Source organism: Rhinopithecus roxellana, chromosome 5 (assembly GCF_007565055.1).
Source record: "Rhinopithecus roxellana isolate Shanxi Qingling chromosome 5, ASM756505v1, whole genome shotgun sequence".
In the NCBI taxonomy this organism is placed as follows: Eukaryota; Metazoa; Chordata; class Mammalia; order Primates; family Cercopithecidae; genus Rhinopithecus; species Rhinopithecus roxellana.
Window position 1 is genome coordinate 38,881,703 of NC_044553.1, and position 22,795 is coordinate 38,904,497.

At 42.3% G+C, this 22,795-nt stretch overlaps 1 protein-coding gene across 3 annotated transcripts in view; it reads right to left on the reverse strand.

Moving 5' to 3' along the window:
* Positions 1-3,019: 3,019 nt before the first annotated feature.
* The window catches only part of LYSMD2 (LysM domain containing 2), a 28,871-nt gene continuing 9,095 nt past the window's right edge, over positions 3,020-22,795 (reverse strand). The window contains exons 1-3 of one of the 3 annotated variants that reach the window (XM_030930669.1): positions 17,662-18,455; positions 4,676-5,007; positions 3,020-3,599 (exon numbers count right to left, since the gene is read on the reverse strand). In XM_030930669.1, the coding sequence (XP_030786529.1) occupies positions 3,557-3,599; positions 4,676-5,007; positions 17,662-17,934 (648 nt within the window). In that variant the 5' untranslated portion in view covers positions 17,935-18,455 and the 3' untranslated portion in view covers positions 3,020-3,556. Of the gene's footprint in view, positions 3,600-4,675; positions 5,008-17,251; positions 17,370-17,661; positions 18,456-22,795 lie in introns of those variants that run through there. The other 2 variants (XM_030930670.1, XM_010361401.2) reach the window with 2 other exon arrangements.

Below are 22,795 nucleotides of genomic sequence, written 5' to 3' on the forward strand. Positions count from 1 at the left end.
AAAGTCATTCCTTCCTTGTGATCCAAAGCTGGTAGAGCAGCTTCCCTGGAGGAAAAGGTTAATGAACTTCAGGTCCCTGCAACTCAGCCCCCACCACAAATACAGCCCTGGAAACATACAGTGGCCCAAGGTCCTCTTGAAATGTTAATGATTAATGTTCCCAAACCAGAGAATGCTTTGAAAATGTATTACTCGGTGTAAATTAATTACATACATATTTTCCTATATATTTACTTCAAATTGTAAAAATAACATAATGCTTTGTGTATTAGAGTGAAGCCAGCTGGACTTCCTGGGTCCAGTGGGGCCTTGGAGAACTTTCCTGTCTTACAAGAGGTTGTAAAACGCACCAATCAGTGCTCTGTAAAACACACCAATCAGTGCTCTGTAGCTAGCAAGAGGTTTGTAAAATACACCAATCAGCACTCTGTAAAACGCACCAACCAGCACTCTGTAAAATGCACTAATCAGCAGGATTCTAAAAGTAGCCTATCGCAGGGAGGATTGAAAAAAGGGCACTCTGATAGGGCAAAAAGGGAACATGGGAGGGGACAAATAAGGGAATAAAAGCTGGTCACCCCAGCCAGCAGCAGCAACCTGTTCTGGTCCCCTTCCACGCTGTGGAAGCTTTGTCCCTTCGCTCTTCAAAATAAACCTTGCTACCGCTCACTTTTTGGGTCAGTGCCATCTTTAAGAGCTACAACACTCCCCGCAAAGGTCCTTGGCTCCATTCTTGAAGTCAGCAAGACCACAAACCCACTGGCAGGAACCAACTCTGGACACATTAGCTGTCACTGTTTCAAACGGTCTTTGACACCTGCATTGCTGTCCTGAATGCCCCTACTTGGTATCCCACCTTTTGGTGGGGACTGTGGGGGAAAGGCTGTTTTCTTCTCCCATCCTCTCCAGAGAGTTGCAAAAACAAACAAAAGCCAAAGCCTGACAGACACACACACGAACTAAACTCAGTATGTTCTAGAGAAGCCAGTACCCATCCGTGAGTGGGGACAGGGAACTAAAAACACCTTTGTCCAAATAACACTTGCCAAAACACAGTGAATCAGACTGTTTCCATGAGTCATCTTTGATAACATGACTGACTCCGATTCAGCCATACCCAAACAGGCTGCGTGTGCATCAGACAATAAACTGGCGCTGGGTAAAGCATTTTATCCATTCACTTTTCTATAAAGTATCTAAATATGCAGTATTTTTAAAAATAAGAAATGTACTTAGGGAGTTTATTATGGTTCTCAAAGCACATTGGCATTCATTAGCTCCTACCCATAACCAAAACAAAAGGAAGATCATCAGTCCCGTTTTATGAAAGAGGAAACTGGTTCACAAAGGGAACAAAAGCACAGGATATGCTCCAGCTCATGCAGCCAAGAAATGGTAAAGTTGGGATAGAACCTAAGTTTCTTGTCTCTCAGCCCACTCCAGTGATTCTATGTGCAAGGTAGGGACTAAAGTACTCAGTCCAGAATAGTTTAACTGTGGCCACAAAGAATTCCAAGTTACTAATAACTTGAAGATGACCAATGTTTTGGCTAGAGAATGCTAAGAGAGACCTTAGGCAAGAATAAAATACTCAGAAAAAAAATGTTTTTGAGATTGTGGTCCTAATTTCAAATTTGAGCTGTTAACGTCTTTTGGATTACTCTCAAATTTCAGAACATTTTATGTTAAATAGCATGATAACTCTACATTTTTAATGGTTCCTAGGCCACCACAGATGTTTGTTTGAACCTTTTCTTACACGCATACCTGTTTTCCTCCCCTTATTTTTTTTCATTTAGGTCTCTCTTCATCCAACTAACTCCCCACAGTTCAGGTAGTGAATACGAGAAAACAGCAAAGCATGATCAAGAGGGTACCCTATTTCAAAGATCCTATAATGTGAGAAAAAAAAGATAAGACACAGGGATTATGTATGTTAGGAACAAACAAAAAAATCAGCAAGACAGGGGCTGACAGCTACTGTTTCCCATTGATGCAGCAGTTGGTCAGCCTCAAGGGTTGGATATGTGCAGTTCTAATTCTGCAAGCTCTGATGCATTAACACCTAAGGGCACTTGTTTCTTGCTTAATGGATGAGCCGGAGAAGCACAATGGGGGAAAGAAAACAAGGGAAGATAAAAGAAAGAAAGGAGAAAAAATAACAAAAAGAAAGTGAAAGTATTTTTGCTATGCTGGGATGGGGTAGATATGGGGATTTTTTGTGGAAGCCTGAAGATTTATTTAATCTAACAGTTGAACAGAAATTGAGACCAAAACAATATTTAATTATAAATGATATATTGCTTAAAGTATACTACCATAATCTATACATATAATAAAGACCAATTAAATTATGAGAATAAAAGTCAATTTAAATAAGTAGAGGACTACTAAATACTCATAAAGTAACTTAGCAATGAAATCTAAACTAGAATTCTGCAATATAATGTCAGATTATGGTATTATTTATTTGTTCTTTTGATTTATTCCATCTTTTCACCATATCTGAATCACATTAGGTCAATGAAAATGCCAAGAAAGGCCGGGGGCGGTGGCTCAAGCCTGTAATCCCAGCACTTTGGGAGGCCGAGACGGGCGGATCACGAAGTCAGGAGATCGAGACCATCCTGGCTAACACGGGGAAACCCCGTCTCTACTAAAAAAAAAAATACAAAAAACTAGCCGGGCGAGGTGGCGGGCGCCTGTAGTCCCAGCTACTCGGGAGGCTGAGGCAGGAGAATGGCGTAAACCCGGGAGGCGGAGCTTGCAGTGAGCTGAGATCTGGCCACTGCACTCCAGTCCGGGCGACAGAGCGAGACTCCGCCTCAAAAAAAAAAAAAAAAAAGAAAATGCCAAGATTACCAGTAATTGTAATCGATTTGCTTTTAGATTAGTAATACTTTTTTCAAAATTGCATTTATAACAATAAAAACCATTAAAGTGAAGAAGGAGCTGTCACCATTTAAATATATAATTTAAAAGTCAATTTTATTTTCTCATTTGTTAAAAAAATGAAGACTCAAGTTTAAAAACATAGTTTATTTTCTCATTCAGGCTTTGTAGTTTATTGTTACAAAATAGCAGACAAAATTTGGTTCTTTAATAGAGAATACGTAAGACATATCGAAATATATATATAGCACTTAAGTTATAAACACACAGCAAATTCAGCATCACTTAAACAGCAACCATATTTTCACATGATCAGGATTGCATAAGGAGATAAACATTATTTTTAGCCTAAATATATAAATAGTCTTTGATGCTTTATGCCAATTAGTATTTATAAAAGCTAGTCTAAAAACTAACACCACCTACAAAAGTGATGAGCTTTAGGATACGACCTTGCCATCATGCCATAATAAAGACTTAAAATTATAGAAAGCCAGAGGGAACTAATCACTTCAGTGCAATTGCAGCAGGTAGAACTACCTAGTTATGATTTTAAGATGGACACTATAGGAATCCAGAAGGGATGTTTTTGAATCTTCAGTTGTTGGATTCTTTATGGTCCAAACATATCTTAATTTTGGTTAGAGTTATGCCCCCAAATCACCTAACTGTGATAGAGGGAAGTTGCATAGGGACTTTCTTCATCTCTGAAAGAAAATAAATACAGCATAAATCAGTGTTTAGAACTGTATTCAGAAAACTAAAACATAAACTTATTATACAATTTAATATCCACTTGCCAAAGAAGGAATATATCAACTTAGAATATTGTGCATGCCTAGAAAATTGTATGAAATGCCAATACTTAAGACATACCTCACTATCTCCATTTTATTCATATCTCAGTTATTAGAATAAATAATATCATTCATTTATGTATTTATATTTGTCTATATTATATTTAAATATATTTTAAATCTATACTAAATTATATTCATATTTATATTTATGTTTTCTATATTCCACCTCTTTCTCAAAAGGATTTAAGGTACCAACAACAAAAGGCATATATATAATAAGATGAAAAAAAGAAATAAAAAAATCAGGACTAAGGAAAGGAGAAGGAAACCAATGTATTAATCATAAGAAATATTATAGGAGTTGAACCCAGGTATCAATTTTAGTTGCAAGCTTCCCAGTAACCAGAGCAAAAAAGGAAACAGTAGATTGTACTTTTTTGAAATCAAATCATAAAGAAAACAGGAAACCAATTCCTATAGGAGAGAGAAAGGTTTGTCCTAATATCAAATTTAAAAAAACAAAGAAAAAAGCTTGCATGAGATCTTACGTAGGAAATACTCAGTAACAAATAACAGACAATGTCTTTGACAAGTTTTATAAAGACCAATATTTTACAAGTATTTTCTATGACACTGCTTCTCTTGAATGTGTCAATGAGAGAGACGCTTTTACTTTGCTGTTATCCAGAATTGCTAGCTGGACAGTGATGCTATTAAAGAAAAGAAGCAAACTTTTTATAGTAAATAACAGATAACAGATAATAACACTGCAACAGATAAAGCCTTGTGCAGCAGGCAGCAGCTCTGTTTAGAGCTTACATACTAAAAATGCCTTTCTAGAACTAAAATGCAGTTTTTAAAGAAAAAAAAAAAGGAAAGGCAAGAAAGAAAAGAAGAGAGAGAGAAAAGAAAGATTTGGCCCAGCAAGGACATCTTAATAGTGATTTATTTAGACTTTGACATTTGTACCAGGGTATTCTTACCTGCTCTCTTCTTTTAGTTTCTTGGCTGCCTGTGTTGATAACTTAATCTGCAAGTCAAGTCTCTGCAGGAAATCTCTGGCTGATACTTCCTCAGGCTGCACAGGCTGAACATCAGATTCTTGAGGACTGGGAGGAGGGAGGTCTTCTCCGGCCACCACTGGCTCCTCTTCCTGAGAAAAACTGTTATCAACAATTTCATTTTCTGGAGAATCAATGGAGTTAAGTCCATTAAACAACAAAGGCTTCTCTGATATAACTGGGATGTTCAAAGTTTTCTTCAGAAATATACAGTCATTGGTAAACAGTTTATTGGCCCTTTTAATCTGCTCCATCTAAAACATAAAAAAGGAAACACAGAGTTACATATAACCAAGTCAATGAGTAAGGTTTATTATATAACAACTACCAATATTCATAAGCAAAATGTACACAATGCTTTCTCGGGATCTGAGACTCTTCATTCAGGTTCGGTAACCTTCCCAGATATCTCCAGTTATTTCAAGAGATGTTGGAAAATTGTTTCCCGATTTTAAAAAAGGACAGACTAATTTTTCCCCACTATACTATTTCTACTACAAGGCAGCTTTTAATATCAGTGGACTTAAATCTCGGAAGTTTAAAAATGTAAAATATATAGCACTTAATAAATTCCATTCTTGTTTTAACATTTCTATTATCTGATTTTTTAAAAACTTACCATTGCTGCTGTTTTACTTATGGAGTGCTTCCCATGTCTCTAGAACTGTGCTTAGTAAATACAGTTACTGTATGAACATGAGCTTGTTCCTTATCTCATTGATCCTTTCTCCTCACGTGTAAGACAGGAACCATCTACTTTTCGCAGGGTTATTGCAAGGAGTAAATGAGAGCTTATATACCCACTCACATCGAGGAGATATATATCTATATATCTATATGAGATCATAGATATATATATGAGATATATATGTATATATCAAATATATATTTGATATGTATATATCAAAAAGATATATGAGATATATATATGAGAGAATAGATACAAATATATGTACATTCTATACATATATTCCCATATATATCCATATGGAAAGAGAGAAAGTAGTGATTAGAGTATCTGGCAGTGGATGGTACTTACTACTCTCCATTTTCCAATGAAGAAATCAAAACACAAAAGAGATGGTAGATTTGACCAAGTACATATGGCTCTTTAAACGTTTAAACTGGGATTTTTGTCTGACTCCAAAGTCCATACAACATCTGGATTAAAGTGCACAACTAATGAAACCACATTACGGGGAGCCTTTAATGCCAAATGAATTCTGAGTAAAAACAAAAAAAATTATATTTCTACTTCAAAAAACCTGCAAAACCAAGTCAACTAAGTGGACCCTGTTCGTCCTGCTTTGTTATAAGTTGATTCCATGCAAATCATACATGTAAAGCTTTCTTTTTTCTTCTAAAGGTACTCCATTAAAGGCATGAGATTTTTAAAAAGGATGGTCTTTTGTGTTCTAGTCTCTAGTTTAAGGAGAAAGAGAACATAAACATGGGCGGGTGCCTTTTAGAGACAAAATTAAAAACTAAAAATCCAAAGTATATCTGGTCTAGTTCAGGTTTGAGAGGGTTAATAACTTGGACACTCTGCCCATAGCAGGTTCAGGTATAGGCTATTTCACCTTTAGGGCCCCTAGATCTTGCCCCCAAGCATCCAACTGCTCCATCTCTCTTAGTGCATAGGCTTCCAATGACACTAAGCCCTCCCTTGGCTCCAGAGTGAACATATGACTCATTCCTGCCCTGTGGAGCATCACAGGCTTTCGTGATAGATCACAGGCCCATGACAGAATCATTCAGACATGCAAAGAGACTTCTGCAGGGCAGTAGAGGGGAGAGTTCTCTGCTGTTTTCTGCCAGAGGGAGATAGGCTAGAGATGCTGGAAGTCATCCTGGCACCTTGTGGAATCTGATACTGAAGCCACCTTAGAAGTGAGCATTTGGACTTCTGGATCACAGCCTGAAGACAGAACGTGCTCACTTCCAAGAGCCACTAAACTCCACTTGGAGTTTGTTTTTTGTTTAGGCCAATTTGAGTCAGATTGTCTGTTGTAGCTGAAAGAGCTCTTGCTGATACAGTGCCCTTTGAAATGCTTATCAGAAAGGGACTACGGATTGCTGATAGTCATTGCTTCCTGGGAATAATGATGGAAGACAGAAAAACAGATGGGAACACCAGAATCCAAACTGCTGAGCAGAGCTAGGAACTGCAAGAGTACACTAAGAATTCTTTCAGGGCAAGAACTGGTTATTGCTATAGCCTTCCTGGTCTGACAAAGATCTCATACGCACTAAGTGCTCAGGATGGATGGACGGATGGATGGATGGATGGATGAATGACTTAACACAGGTCAAAGGAGTGGGCACGGAAAATGAAGTAATCAGAAATGGGTAGTAAGTTGTCTGTCGGGCTGCTTATTCTCCTTTCAAACCTACTCTCCCCTCCCAATCCATTCCCCACTCTTCTTGGGCTTGTTCTAAACCCTAGGAGACTGACTTTTTAAGAACTGCATTACCCAGGCCCCCTTGTCCTTGGAATTCCAGTTGGTTTTCCAATAGCAGCAGAACGACCTTACCATAACCAGTGGCTGCATTCCTTTCTGGTGAGAGTTCCTATCAGGAGTCCCAGATCCAAGGCTCCAGATCTTGCCAGTGTTCCCTTGGCCCTTCAGGCCTAGGGGCAATGTCTCCCTACTATTGCTAGTCTCTGGGTGCTTCACCTTCCCTTGTTGGTTCCCTCAACCATGCTCACACTCAGTGAATGTCCCTTCATTAAACTCTCTTCGGCCACATCCTCTGAGAGTGTTATCTGTATTCTGCTGGGATGCTGACAGACACATCTATCATATGGAGCACAATGGGGCATCAAGGTCAAGCAAGGGGCCTACAGAGGACTAGACAAGGTGACTGAGTCAGAGGCTGCGTGCAGTCAGGGAGTCCATAGGCAGTGAAGGGCAAGGCTCCCCTGGCTTCTGTACATACTGCTGCACAAGTGACTCACTATAACTGGTCCACAAGCTTCCTGAAGTCAGGGGCTTCACCGTCTTCATCTCAATGTCATTAGTAAGCATTTAAGATGTATGTGGACCTTTATGGTCTAGACTCTAAGATGACACATGAGATGCCAGAGTCAAGGACACCAGGGATATCCAGACATAGTTAGCATCAAGGTGGGAATCAATCTAAGGACAGGGGCAGATTTGAGTCTTGAGTTTAATACAGGATAGTACTCAGAAGCAAGGTTTCAGGGGCCATACTTTCTGGGTTCACATCCTGGCTTTCCCATTTTCTAACCATTCCCTGTCTGTTTACTTATCAGTAAAGTAAGGATAGTAATAGTTCCTTCCTCTCCATATATCATTGTGAATATTAAACGAATTAATTCATGTAAAGTATTTAGAACAACATACGGGCTGAGTGCAGAGGCTCATGCCTGTAATTCCAGCACTTTGGGAGGCCAAGGTCAGGAGTTTGAGACCAGCCTGACCAACACAGCAAAACCTCATCTCTACTTAAAAAAAAAAAAAAATCAGCCGGGCATGGTGGCGCATGCCTGTAATTCCAGCTACTTGGGAGCCTGAGGCATGAGAATCACTTGAACCCAGGAGGCAGAGGTTGCACTAAGCCGAGATCACACCCTTGTACTCCAGGAGTACACACACACACACACACACACACACACACACACACATATGGTACACAAGAAGTACTCAAAAGTGTCAGCAATTATTATCATTAAATTTAATTAAAAGTAAGAAAGCATCAGGTAAGGGCAGATTCTAATATGTAATCAGCAAATGAGAAGGAGGAAGGTAGAAATTTTCTCCCACAAAATATTGTTTCTCAGCCAAGCACGGTGGCTCACTACTATAATCCCAGCACTTTGGGAGGCCGAGGCAGGTGGATCACCTGAGGTCAGGAGTTCAAGACCAGCCTAGCCAACATGGTGAAACCCCATCTTTACTAAAAATACAAAAATTAGGTGGGCATAATGACAGGTGCCTGTAATCCCAGCTACTAGGGAGGCTGAGGCAGAAGAATCGCTTGAACCTGGGAGGCGGAGGTTGCAGTAAACCAAGATTGTGCCATTGTACTCTACCCTGGGTGATAGAGTGAGACTCCGTCTCAAAAAAAATGGTTTCTCCCCCAAAGTAAGACTATACAGGGAAAATTTCACATGGATAAGCCCAGATGAATACCATAATATATTGTCACTGCTTTGAGGTGTCACAAAAGGCTTTGAATAGGTTTTTCAAAAGGTAATGAAAATCTTAACCTGTTCTTTACAAGCTATGGCTTAGGCCAAATGAGTAGGCTCTAAACTCTGCCACCCATGAAGAAATATGAAATCAGACATGCAAAGAGCCAGGAATAAAAGCATTCCATCTAGAAAAAGGAGCAGCAAATGCCCCAGAGCAGGAAAAAATCACGTGGCTAAAGTGTAGGGAGTAATAAGCAAACTTCCAACCAGGCAGGGCCTTGGGTGCCAAGCTAAGGAATTTGGAATTTATTTTAAATGTGATGAGAAGCCACTGGAGGGTGAAGGCAGGGAGTGTCATGATCTGATCATAAAGATCGCTTCAGCACCTGGGTGCAGAAAATGAATTAGCAGCTGGGTATAGAAAACAGATTACCAGTTGGGTGCAGAAAATGGATTAGCAAGAAAGAGGCACCTGCCATAGCACAGACAACAAACTGAAAAATCCAAAATGGTGAAATGATGTTTTCTTTTGCTTTGATACGTTTTTAATTTATTTATCTTTCTTGTTTTTGAGATGGAGTCTCACTCTGTTGCCCAGGCTGGAGTGCAGTGGCACGATCTCGGCTCACTGCAACCTCTTCCTCCCAGATGAAAGCTATTCTCCTGCCTCTGCCTCCTGAGTAGCTGGGATTACAGGTGCATGCCACCACGTCTGGCTAATTTTTTGTATTTTTAGTAGGGACAGGCTTTCGCCATGTTAGCCAGGATGGTCTCGATCTCCTGACTTCATGATCCACTTGCCTCGATTTCCCAAAGTGTTGGGATTACAGGCATGAGCCACCGCACCCGGCCTGCTTTGGTATCTTTTATACTTCTGTCTGAACATAGATGGGTCTGCTGTTCTGGCACTTTCACTTCACATAAAGCTAAGAAAAGTCATCATCCAATCCAAGGAAGAGCTGGAAAACTCTATAGCTTTCCTACCTACATTTCCTAAGATCCAATTAACTCTGAGACTAGAAAGTGTGTCCTTTCAAACTGATGTAGGACTATCCTCTGTTTCTTAGGGATGGATGAATGGGAGTGGGGAGGTACATTGATCAATGCTTTCATTTCAAAAGTCTCCCTTAATCTAGATTGAATAGTATGACTCAATGAAGTATAAATTTACTGTCTAGTCACTAAGAGACAGATTATAGAATAAGGAAAGTAATAGCCAAAGGGTGGTCACAAGTTCAATCATGGTGAAATTAGGTAGAACAAATGCCATCAATAACTTAAAACAACATACTGAAAATGACTCCCCAGCCAGGCGTGGTGGCTCATGCCTGTAATCCCAACACTTTCGGAGGCCAAGGCAAATGGATTGCTTGAGCTCAGGAGTTTGAGACCAGCCTGGGTAACACAATGAAACTCCATCGCTACCAAAAAGTATCCCCCAAAACATTTAGCTGGGTGTGATGGTGCACCCCTATAGTTCCAGCTACTCGGAGGCTGAGGCAGGAGAATTGCTTGAGCCTGGGAGGTCAAGACTGTAGTTAGTCAAGTTCTTGCCACTGCACTCCAGGCCAGGTGACAGAGCAAGATCCTGTCTCAAAAGAAATTTTTTTTAATAAAATAAAATACAATGATTCCCCTGTGAAGGAAATTCACAAAGCATCCTTCCAGAAGATACCTTAAGAGCAGGCTGCTGAGTAAGGTCAAGAACTCTTCCCATCTTAGACCAGCATCATCAGTCCACCTACCTAACAGTGAATGCAATTCTCAAAACTTCTTTTTCCTTCCTCTCCATTCCTTAAAAGATATAAGCTCATCCAAAAATGTTTCAGGATACATAATAACATGTACATAGCACTGTGTGGCTTGCAGAATGTTCTCACATACGCACACAGTTCTCATTTGATTATTAGTTTACAGAAAACAGACTTAAATATTAAATTATTCTCCCAAGATTCACCCCCACATCTGTCTCCTGTTATGTTCCAAGTGTTGATGGCAATGAGACCACACCCCTCCATTGCTATGTGTTCGTGAGAAAAAGGCTTTTTTTCCTTCCCCATACTAGTCAGAAAAGTACATGAGATGCTATTTGTGGCAAAGGTCCAAAAAAGGCAAATCTATAGATTAGAAAGCATATTGGTGGTAGTCTAAGACTGAAGAAGGAAACAAAGAGTGAGAGGAATGGATGGGCATGGGGATCTTTTCAGGGTGATGAAATGTTCTAACATTGAATTTCAATAATGGCCTCACAACTCTGTACATTTACTTAAAGTCATTGAATCGTACACTTAAGATGGGTGAATTTTGTGGTGTACAACCTCAATAAAGGTGTTTAAAAAAATAATGAGACTCTACAAAAACCCCGAATGACTAAAGGCTACTTTGCCATACCTCTCACTTTTGGTGGCACTATTTATAGTTATCTTCTCTTTAACTAGCAAGGGTCAGCAATCTCCACCAGCAGCAGGGGTTAAAGTTATGAACACTAAAGATTTACATGCACCTAGGTTTCTAAATCACAATGTTTATTCTCTCTAAAAATGACAATCATTTCATCTTTTCTCAGCAAGGTAACTTTTGTTAGGGGAAACGTTAAGCAACAACTTGGCTTAGCAGCTAATTGGTAGAGGAAGAGAAAACCCTGGGAATAAAACTGGCTAGGAAGTAACTGAGGGTACTGCAGGGTGAGGTGGCCTCTGGAGAGGGAAAAAGACAGGCAAGCTGCCTGGAGGAAGCAAAGAGAAAAAAGAAAAGAGTGTATGCAAATAATAGGTCCTCCTGGCTGCCTCCTTTCCACTTTCAGTTTCTATATGGCTCTCTGGAGGTTTCTCCAGGGTTTCTGCACAAAAATTTACGGTGGCAGCCTGGAGTTGGTCAATTTCCTCCAGAGGCTTGGCTCTAACTGGGAGGAGCCAGGATCACTGAAAAAGCAATAGTTAAATCAAGAATACAGAGTTAGGGAAGGAGTCTTAACGTCTCAGCGGAGATAAACACACCCAGGGGAATGCCAGTCCAAGCAAGTTTACATCTGAGGTTTGAACTATATTTAACAGTTACTCAACCCACCCCAAATAGTTTCAGTTTCCCAGACCCACTTCCTCAAATGCCTCTTCCTCTGGCAGAGTTGCTCAAGCCTAAACTTATATGTCACTCAATGTAAAGACTCACTGCTGGTGCAGGGGAGGAGACAAACACTGAGCGCCAGCAAGGGCAGCGGTCTTTTATAGATTTGAGAATGAGCCTCAAATCAAATCTTGCCGTTCAAGTCTTCAGCAGGCCGTACCTCTTCACTCAGCCCTTGCCCTGGGCCCTGACTTCCAGGGTCTGTTCGGCTCCATGGCTGGCTATTTCATACCAGTCAAGCTTTCTTGTGGATGAAGAGTCCACATGTATGTGGAGAACTCACAACATGCCAGGCTCCAGGCTAGCCACAGAAGATACAAACATCAATCAAACCAATTCCCTGGCTTCTCGAGTAGCTAGAAGCTACTAGAAAGCAGTAGCTGAAAAACTCACCATGAATAAAAAGAGAACAATATGTATTATCTTCTAGCCCTAGCATCTAGCCCAAGGTCTCAAACCAACCAGGCTCAATAGAAGTTGGTTACGAAAATAATGAATGCCAGTTTTTAGTGGCTATCAATGACTTAAAAAGTGATGGTAGGAAAGAGTCATAATGATCTTTCCTAAGTCACTAGCAAAAGAACTTGTGTCCATCAGGTGTAGGACCTAGCCAGCTTCTTGAAACTCCACATTCTTCTTTCCCATCCCCAGAATGCCCAGGCCCATCTCTAGGGGAGAGATATTCAAACTAAACAGTAAACAAACAAGCAGAACATTTACAGCATATCAGCAAATCATCTGGATCCCAGCCACATCTCACCACCTCCTTCCTTCTCTACCGCTTTGGTCCGAGCTGCTATCCTCTCCCACCTGCATTATTGCAAAAGCCATCATCTTATCTGGTTTCCTGGCTTGGTACTAACTTCCCTACAAACTATTTTTAAAGCAGCAGCCAGAGTAATCCTTTTAATGCACAAGTCAGATTACGCCACTCTTCTGCTCAAACCCCTTAAATGTATCCCAACTCAGAGAAAAAGGCATAGGCCTTACAATGGTCTTCAAGGTCCAAAGTGATCTAGTCCAACTATACCCCACTGCATTCTAAGCACCAGCCACAGTACTCCTGGAAGGTGCCAATTATGTTCTCACCTCAAGGCCTTTGCACCACTGGTTATTCCTTCTGCCTGGAATGTCCTTCACCAGATATCTGCACAGCTCCCTCCCTCACCTCCTTCTCAGCAAGGCCTTCCCTGGCCATACCATTTTAAATTCCAGCCATCTCCACAAGCCCTCCCCAACTCCCTCTCCTGCTTGATTTTTTTTTCCTTATGCTTATCAATATCTGACATAAGAGACATTTTATTTTTCTACTTATTGTCTCCACTAAAATATAAGCTCTATGAGTACATGGATTTTTACTTACTCACTAATGTATCACCAGAAAGGTAGCTCTGAGGGAAAGAAAAAAATTTGGATGAATGATAAATACTGTTAGGAAAATATGGCAGGGAAGTTGGGGAGGAGTGCTAGGGGACTGGGAAGAAAGGCTACAATTTGACATAGAGTGTGCAGAAAAGGCCTTAAGAATGAGATATTTAAGCAAAGACTTGAAGGCACTGAGGGAACAAATCACTCAGCCAGAATCAGCTCCATCATTCGCCCAGGGCCAGTAAAAAAAATGAAACTGAGAGGCCCTTGTTCACAAACTATTAAAAATTTCAAGAGATGACAGTAAAGCATTAAACCAAGTGTGAGGCCCTTCTAAGCATGGGGTCTTGTGCGACTGTGCAGGTCACATGCCCATGAAGCTGGTCCTGTATCCAGCTATTAGAGAAAGACACATGGAACGGCAAGTGCAAGAACCCTAAGGCGGAACAGTACTTTGGGAACAAGCAAAGCAGCTATGCTTGTTAAAAATACAGACTCTGGCCAGGCATGGTGGCTCACGCTTATAATCCCAACACTTTGGGAGGCCAAGGTGGGTGGATCATGAGGTCAGGACTTGAAGACCAGCCTGGACAACACAGTGAAACCCTATCTCTACTAAAAATACAAAAATTAGCCGGGCGTGGTGGCGTGTGCCTAAAGTCCCAGCTACTCGCAAGACTGAGGCAGGAGAATAGCTCGAACCCAGGAGGCAGAGGTTGCAGTGAGCCAAGATCACACCACTGCACTCCAGTCAGGGTGACAAAGTAAGACACTGTCTCAAAAACAAAAACAAACAAACAAACAAAACAGAGACTCCTAGACTCCTTTTCTGGGTATTCCAATCCCATAGATCTAATGTCAGCTAGGATCCTTTATTTTTAGTTTGCCCCAGAGTATTCCTGTTCTGTCCAGGAAAATTTGAGGAACATGGATCTATTCTCACATCCCGAGATGTGCCCCGCTGCCAGTCCTTCAGCACCACCTCAGAAAATGGCTCCCAGTTTGTTCCCCTTGTAATCCAGGGCTGGCAACCAGGTCTCCATCTTCACCCCCTTGTCGGAGTCTCTGTTCTGGGAACTTCCTTGTACGTAGAGTACGACTGGCTCTTAATCAGTCTTCCACCAAAGGACTGAAGTCCTGCCTGGACACCCAGCTTGGTGGCTGAGGCTGCCATGGAGAGATAGGCTTCTCTGAGAGTTTCTGCTCATCTATGCAAGATTGCCAGACATGGTATGTTCAGGTCAATTGTTTGCTGGACTGACTGAATTTTTAGGTGCACTGCCTTGGGTCTCTAAGCCCCCAATATCTCATTTTTGACCTTTTAAAACAATCGTTTAAATATGTTGTAGATGAGCTTGCCAGTCAACACTAGAAACCTAATTTGCTCAACTTCTTTCTGTTGAGTCAGGAGAAGAAAAATATTTTTCTGCCTTTACAGCTTCCACCTTAAAATCTCACAGTGAGTAAACCTAATTAATATCTGCAGATATTAGGTCAGTGCAGTGGCTCACACCTGTAGGCCCAACACTTAGGGAGGCGGAGGTGGGTGGATTGCTTGAGCCCAGGAGTTCGAGACCAGACTGGGCAACATAATGAGACCCCATCTCTACAAAAAATACAAAAATTAGTTGGGCATGTGGCTTGGGCCTGTAGTCCCAGCTACTCAGGAGGTTGAGGTGGGAAGATCACTTGAGCAGCGGCAGTTGAGGCTGCAGTGAGCCATGTTAGCACCACTGCACTCCAACCTGGGCAACAGAGTGAGACCCTGTCTCAAAAAAAAAAAAAAAAACTGAAGATATTAAAACAAAGATATCACTTCGCTGTTATGGTAAGTATTATCACTTTCACTGATTCTATATTACCAGTGGAGGAGTCTCTAAAAATTTTTATCAACTATAAGCCAGTGCCCAAAGTAATGTGAAATACATGTAACAAACCAGTGGTCCTCAATCAGGGGTAAGTTTGCCTCCAAGAGAACATCTGGCAATGCCTGAATAGGGGTCAGGGAGTGCTACTGGCATCTAGTGGGTAGAGACCAGAGTTGCTGCTAAATATTCTACACTGCACAGGACAACCCCGCACAACAGTTATCTGGTCTATAACATCAACAGTGCTGAGGTTGGGAAACTCTGTAATGAACTAGATGTCACTATCAATTAGAGTTCTTGATTCATTACACTTGTGGTTAACATCTTAAAATCAAAAGTCTTGGCCGGGCACGGTGGCTCCCGCCTGTAATCCCAGCACTTTGGGAGGCCGAGATGGGTAGATCACGAGGTCAGGAGATCGAGACCATCCTGGCCAACCCGGTGAAACCCCGTCTCTACTAAAAAATACAAAAATTAGCCGGGCGAGATGGCAGGCGCCTGTAGTCCCAGCTACTTGGGAGGCTGAGGCAGGAGAATGGCGGGGACCCGGGAGGCAGAGCTTGCAGTGAGCTGAGATCCGGCCACTGCACTCCAGCCTGGGCAACAGAGCGAGACTTCGTCTCAAAAAAAAAAAAATCAAAAGTCTTTATAAAAGCAATGAAAAATCTGATTTACACTTTAATTTTAAAAAGGAGTAATGAGGTTATGAGTAACAGGATCTATATTAGACATAACAGGGATTAGAAAGCATTTGATCAAAGGTGGAGAACTGCAGTGAACAGATGTATAGCAGTTATCTATAATCACCTCAAGTGAAACCACAGAGAGCTGTGGGTCACAGAGAGATTGCATGGGAAGAGAGTATGGGAAAAAACACTCTTCTGCATATCATAGATTCCTAGGTGCAGTCACTAGCCTAGTAAGGCAAGATGCCGGAAAACCAGACAGAAAAGACTGTCCTTCTTCAGTAGCCAGGATGCTGAGAGAGCTCCTGATAAGACTAGGATAAAAATAAAAATGGATATCAAAAGTAATATCTAGAGAAGAGCAAATGCTTTATCACTGTTAATTCAAGCTGGTCTCAATGAATGATCATACTTGGAAAATATCCCTACCTCTCATCCATCTTCTCATCTGTAAAAAGATTAATTACACCTACCTCCTAGGCTTATTGTGAAAGTTAAATAAGATAAAGATGAAACAAGACAAACGCAATGCCAGCCACACAGGAGGCATTGAGCAGAGGATAGCTACTGGTATTTCCCAACTTCGCTTTCCTCTGGCTCTGACCCAAACCAGGCCCCATTAAGGCACATGGAGAATTGTAGTTCTATGTTCACATTTATAGCACTCCCAAGACGGCAGAATGAGCCTCTCTATGGCATGATAAAGTCAATACATGACTGCACAGCAAGGTCCCTCTCAAAATAGTTCAAAGAGAGAAGGACCTGATAGGTAAACACATACCAGCTTAAATATGCAAAATACATTCTCCTTCATACTGATCCTCCTTCATTCGGTAAATGGCCAGAAAGAGTTTCACTTTAAGAGAAAGATATAGATAAGATCCTCTTTCTTCCCATTGCTGTCTAAGGTGCTTCAAGAAAGAACACTGAAAACTGATACAAAGCCCAAATGTAAAAAGGCCATCACATAGCTCACAGTTAATTATAAGTAATTTTAATGAAACAATTTGTTCCCTCAGGTTTCCATGTTCTTCCCAGAGGTGTAATGCAATACACCCAAGACACACAAACTTATAAATTTGTAATAAACGCAGCCCTCCAGCTCACCTACACCACAGTTCTTGGCTGCTGCTTAGCGACAGGTGTCACATTCGCGGTTGCCAGTGAGCCCAGAGGGTGTAATTTCACTTCTACATAAAGAAGCATAATCGATAGCACCAGAACCACCCAGTAGGAACAACTGCACCATTCCTGACTCATCACGGAGCTTGTTTTCACAGACAACAAAATTCACCTCAGTTGGGCTTTGCGTAAATATAGAGTAGAGTGATGGGGACTGCAAATCGGGTGAAAGTGGTTCCCGGGGATGCCAAAGCCCTAGTACTCTTCGGCCTCCCTCGCGCGACAGATCTAGTCTGAGCCTGGGCGGGGCCCCGGGAACTGGATGCAGCTACCTAGGGAGGGAGCCCTGGCGACCCGCCCCTCCCGCTGCAGGACCAGCTTTGGCGACCACTGCGGTGGCCAGCAGCGCGCGCTGAGCGAGCCCTGGGAGCCGAGTCGCCCGAAGACGCACGGCCGTCCCTGCGACTCCCTATCCCCCAAACCCCCACCGCAGTCCCACCCCCACCCCCATCCGCACCCCAAGCCGCACCGCCTCCCGCGCGGGAGCTGCCAGCCCGGGCCGCGGCGGCGCGCCCTGCTCACCGTGACACCGTACTTGAGCGCGATGCCCTGCAGCGTATCGCCCGCGCGGACCCGGTGCTCCACATGGCGCTCGATGACGCCGGCGCCCAGCGGAGCCCGCACGCTGGCGGTGCTGCCGTACGAGCGGGTCTTGGTGCGGGCCAGGCTCAGCGACAGCTCGGCCTCCTCGGACTCGGAGCCGGAGCGCGAGCGCGGCGGCGGCGAGGGGGCCGAGGGCCGCGGCGCACGGGGGCCGCCTTCCCGCAGGGACAGTGCGGGCGAGGAATCCGCCATGGGTCCTGCCGAGGCCGCCGGGTCGGGGAGCTTGCCAAGGGGGTGGCGCCTCCTCCTCCTCCGCCGCCGCCGGCGCCGCGGCCGCCTCTTCCTCCTCACAGGGGCTGGAGCAGGCCGTTCCGCGGGGGCGGCGGGCTGGAAGCCGAGGCGGGGAGCCGCAGGCCGGGCATGGCGGCCGCCTCCTCCTCCGCGTCCTGCCTGCCCGGGCGTCCGCGGCACACGCACCCGCAAGGGGAAGAGCGAAAGCAGCTCCCGCGGCGGCCTGCCGGTACCAGGAAGACCCTGCGGAGCGAGGGAGCGGGGGCGCGCTGAAGCCCGCGGCCGTGGGGGCTAAGAGAGGCCCATCTGCAGGCGTCCTAGGCCTCAGGTGGACCCCTGCTCCATGCTATAGAGCCCCGACAGAACCCTGCCCTGGCCACGGCCAAAAAAAAAAAAAAGCGTTGCTCTGCCTCCTTATTGATTCCCCAGCAGGAGCCAGCTTGCTCAGACCTTCAAGCTCTGCCAATGCCAAGGGTACTTCCCTCCCCCCACCCCAGTGACCTCAAAGTCCACGTCACAGAAAAACTTAAGATCATCAAACACACACAGACAGTTTCTCCAGGTCCATCTCAACAGCCGCAGAGTCCAGTTCTTTCAACATTGCACTAGGAGGGATAGTGCTTCTAAGGCCTAATAGGTGACTTCAAAATAACCCCCTAGTTGTTCGGGTTTCACACTTTGTACACTAGTGCCAATTTAAGTCCTGGCTGCCTCAAAAGCCTGGCCACATACAATTCATCCTCCTGGCTCAGTAATTGGAATTTACTATCTGCATTCATCTTCTTTTCTTCAGTTTATTCTTTGACACCCTGAAATCGCAACTCCCTGCCCCGTATTGCTATTAATATTATAACCACCAAAGACCTCTTCTCTGTACTCTTCATCTGAACACCGTCTATTTTTGAATACCCTTTCAACACACTGCACTATACATAGAGTGGGTACACACTAGCATCTAGTGCCTGGTTTCTGTTGTGTTTTGGACAGCTCTCCAAGAAGAAGTACCTTGTAGGAAGGTCCGGAGCCAGGAGATTTGATTCATTGGCTGAAATTTTGGTATGTTGCTGTGCTGGACAGAGGCAAAGCTAATACTGCTCAGGAGACAAAGGATGGGAGAGGAGCAAGCTTCCACATCACCATCCCACTCAAAACTCCTACAATGGCTCTCTGGGGACAACGGCATTACTAAAAACCTACATTGGCATTCAAGCTATTATTTCTATTTTTATTATTCATGGTCTGACCATACCCCATGTATAACTCATTCTGTATACTCCACATATTCCTGCCAAACAGAGCCTCTGAAACTGGCCTCCTTGTTCCTACTTTCATACCTTGCATGTTATTCCCGCCAATGTAACCCTCTACTACATTTTTTAAATCTTTAAGGTCTGTCTCAAATGATACATCCTCCATGAGATTTTTCCTAATTCTTCCCAATGGTCCGTTTTTCCCACTTGCCCAACTGTTATGTTTCATCTTTGAACTCCAAGAGGTTTGTATTAATACTTCTGGTTTAGTATTTAACTCTCTGTGTTTTGTGTTTGTACTTGCATATACATGCATGAGCTTGTCTTATCTCCTTCAACAAATACATGCTCCCGGGAGGCATAACTGGGTCTTACTCATCTTTTTAGCTCCAGCAGTGCCTAGCTCAGTAGAAAAAATAATAGTAATAATAATAATTACAAGTGGTTGAATTGAGGTGTAGTAAAAGGATCCTGAATGCTAGTTTAGATTGTTTAGCATAAGTCTGCCACGCATGAACTTTTGGGTGGTATCCCGTGTGTCCATTTCAGGACCCAAGAGAGAGGCAGAATCTGAATCTCAATATATAGACAAGATCTGGTAATGTTTCAAGAAAGAAGTATCTTCCTTCAAAGAGTTTACAATCTAGGAATGAGATAGCATATAATGTTTTCCACTAAGAAAAAGTTTACTGCATGACTGGAAGTTTTTATCTGAAGATTAAAGAACTGAGCCAGGCGCAATGGCCCATTCCAGTACTTCGGGAGTCGAAGGAAAGAGGATCACTTGAGCCCAGGAGTTCAAGACCAGCCTAGGCAACATAGTGAGATCCATCTCTACAAAAAATACAAAACTTAATCGGGCATGTGGCATACTCCTGTAGTTCCAGCTACCTGGGAAACTGAAGTGGGAGGATCGTTTGAGCCCAGAAGGTGATCTCTGCACTAAGCAGAGATCACGCCACTGCACTCCAGCCTCAGCAACACAGTGAGACCCTCGGGTTTTTGTTTTGGTTTGGCTTTGGGGTTTTCTTTGTTTGTTTGTTTGTTTGTTTTGAGATAGAGTCTTACTCTGTTGCCTAGGTTGGAGTGCAGTGGTGTGATCTCAGTTGACTGCAGCCTCCGCCTCCCAGGTTCAAGCCTCCTGAGTAGCTGGGACTACAGGTGTGTGCCACTATGCCTGGCTAATTTTTTGTATTTTTAGTAGAGATGGGGTTTCATCATGTTGGCCAGGCTTCTCTCAAACTTCTAACGTCAAGTGATCCATCAGACTCGGCCTTCCACAGTGCTGGGATTACAGGCCTAAGCCACCATACCTGGCCCTGTTTTGTTTGTTTGGTTTTGTTTTAAAGAACTGGGTTACGTGAGGTGTTATCAGATGTTCATTGTTTTCCTTCTTAAACCAGAACTTCAAAATTGTTTTAATATGTATCTACCTACAACATAGAAGTTCATCACAATCAATGATGAAACATTTCCTTTGAAGGGAAGGGTAAGAAAAGGAAGCCTATTACTGCCTCTATTTAATATTGTTTTGAAGGTCTTTGCCAATGCAATTTTAAAAAGAAGGAAAATGAAGGTTGAAAAGAAATAAACAAACTGTTGTTTACAGATAGTAGCCAATACTAAAATGTTTACCGGCAACACAGATAATGACTACATTAGAACTGCTCAAACAAGAGTTCACCAAAGTTACAAGATACAAGATCAATATACAAACATCAATTGCATCACTCAATCAGAAAATATAAGTGTGAAAAAGATGACATTCCAGACACCATCAAAAATACCTAGGAATAAATTTAACAAAAGAAAATTGTTCCTGGTGGAGTAGGAGCAAAAAAAAAAATTTAAGGTAATAAATAAATAAAAAGATAAAAAATGAAAGAAAGAAAAGTGTGCCTTGTATGGAAAATATAAAACTTTTTCGAAGTACACAAAAGAAATATAAATAAAAGCAGAGATATACCATGTCTGTGAATGGGAAATGCAAAATAATGCAAATATCATTTTCTTTACAAACTAATGTTAAATTCATTAAAATTCCAAACAAAATCTCTATAGTATTCTTCAAAGGGCATGACAGAGTTATCCTGAAATTCATATGAAAGATAAAACACTAACAAGAGCCAAGGCATTCCTGGAGAAGAATTAGGAAGGAGGGTTACTGTCATAGCCATCAAGACTTAAAACTATGAGAACTAAAGCAATGTGGGACTGGTGCTGAGACAGAAAAACATAACAAAGGGACAACGAAATAAGCCAGCAAACAGATTCAAATATATTGGAGAACTTAATCTATAACAGACATAAAGTTACGTATTCAATAAATGTTGCTGGAACAATTAGTTTTCTGTGAGAGAACATGAAATTAGATCCCTGCCTTATACTATACATCAAAATCAGTTATAGATTGATTAAAGACAGAATTGGGAAAAACAAACTTTAATGCTTTTGCAATAGTATTTTTATAACCTTGGGATAGCAAAAGATTTTTTAAACAAGATACCAAAATCATATAATTTACACATCACATAATTCATCCATTTAAAGTGTATAATTCAATGTTTTCTGCATATTTATATTACATTACTAATTTCTTGAACTGTGACAAATGTACCTAACACAAAATTCACCATTTTAACTATTTTTAAGCATACAATTCAGTAACATTAAATATATTCATGGCCCGGGTGGTGGCTCTTGCCTGTTATTCCAGCACTTTGGAAGGCCAAGGCAGATGGATTACTTAAGGCCAGGAGTTCAAGATCAGCCTGGCCAACATGGTGAAAGAACATTTCTACTAAAACTACAAAAATTAGCCAGGTGTGGTGGCAGGTGCCTGTAATCCCAGCCACTTGGGAGGCTGAGGCACAAGAATTGCTTGAACTTGGGAGGCAGAGATTGGAGTGACCCGAGATCACAACACTGCACTCCAGCCTGGGTGACAGAGGGAGACTCTATCTCAAAAAAATAATAATTAAATATATGTATACACACACACACACACACACACACATATATATATTCACAATGTTATGCAACTATCACCATTTCCAAAAGTTTGTCATCACTCCAAAAAGAATTTTTTTTTTTTTTTGAGACAGAGTCTCTCTCTGTCACCCTGGCTGGAGTGCAATGGTGCAATCTCCACTCACTGCAACCTCCACTTCCCAGGTTCAAGCAATTTTCATGCCTCAGCCTCCCAAGTAGCTGGGATTACAGGTGTGCACCATCACACCTAGCTAATTTTTGTATTTTTAGTAGAGACGGGGTTTCTCTATGTTGGCCAGACTGGACTTGAACTCCCAACCTCAGGTGATCTACCCACCTCGGCCTCCCAAAGTGCTGGGATTCAAAAAGAAATTTTTAACTATTGAGCAATAACCACATTCCTGCCTTCCTCAGTCCCTGGTCACCTCTAATCTGCTTTCGGTCTTATTAATTTGACCCTTGTAGATAGTTCATAAGTGGAAGCATACAATATTTTTCCTTTTGTGTCTGCCTTATTTTACTTAACATAATGTTTCCAAGGTTCATCCATGTTGTAACATGTATCATGTTGAGTTTTGGGG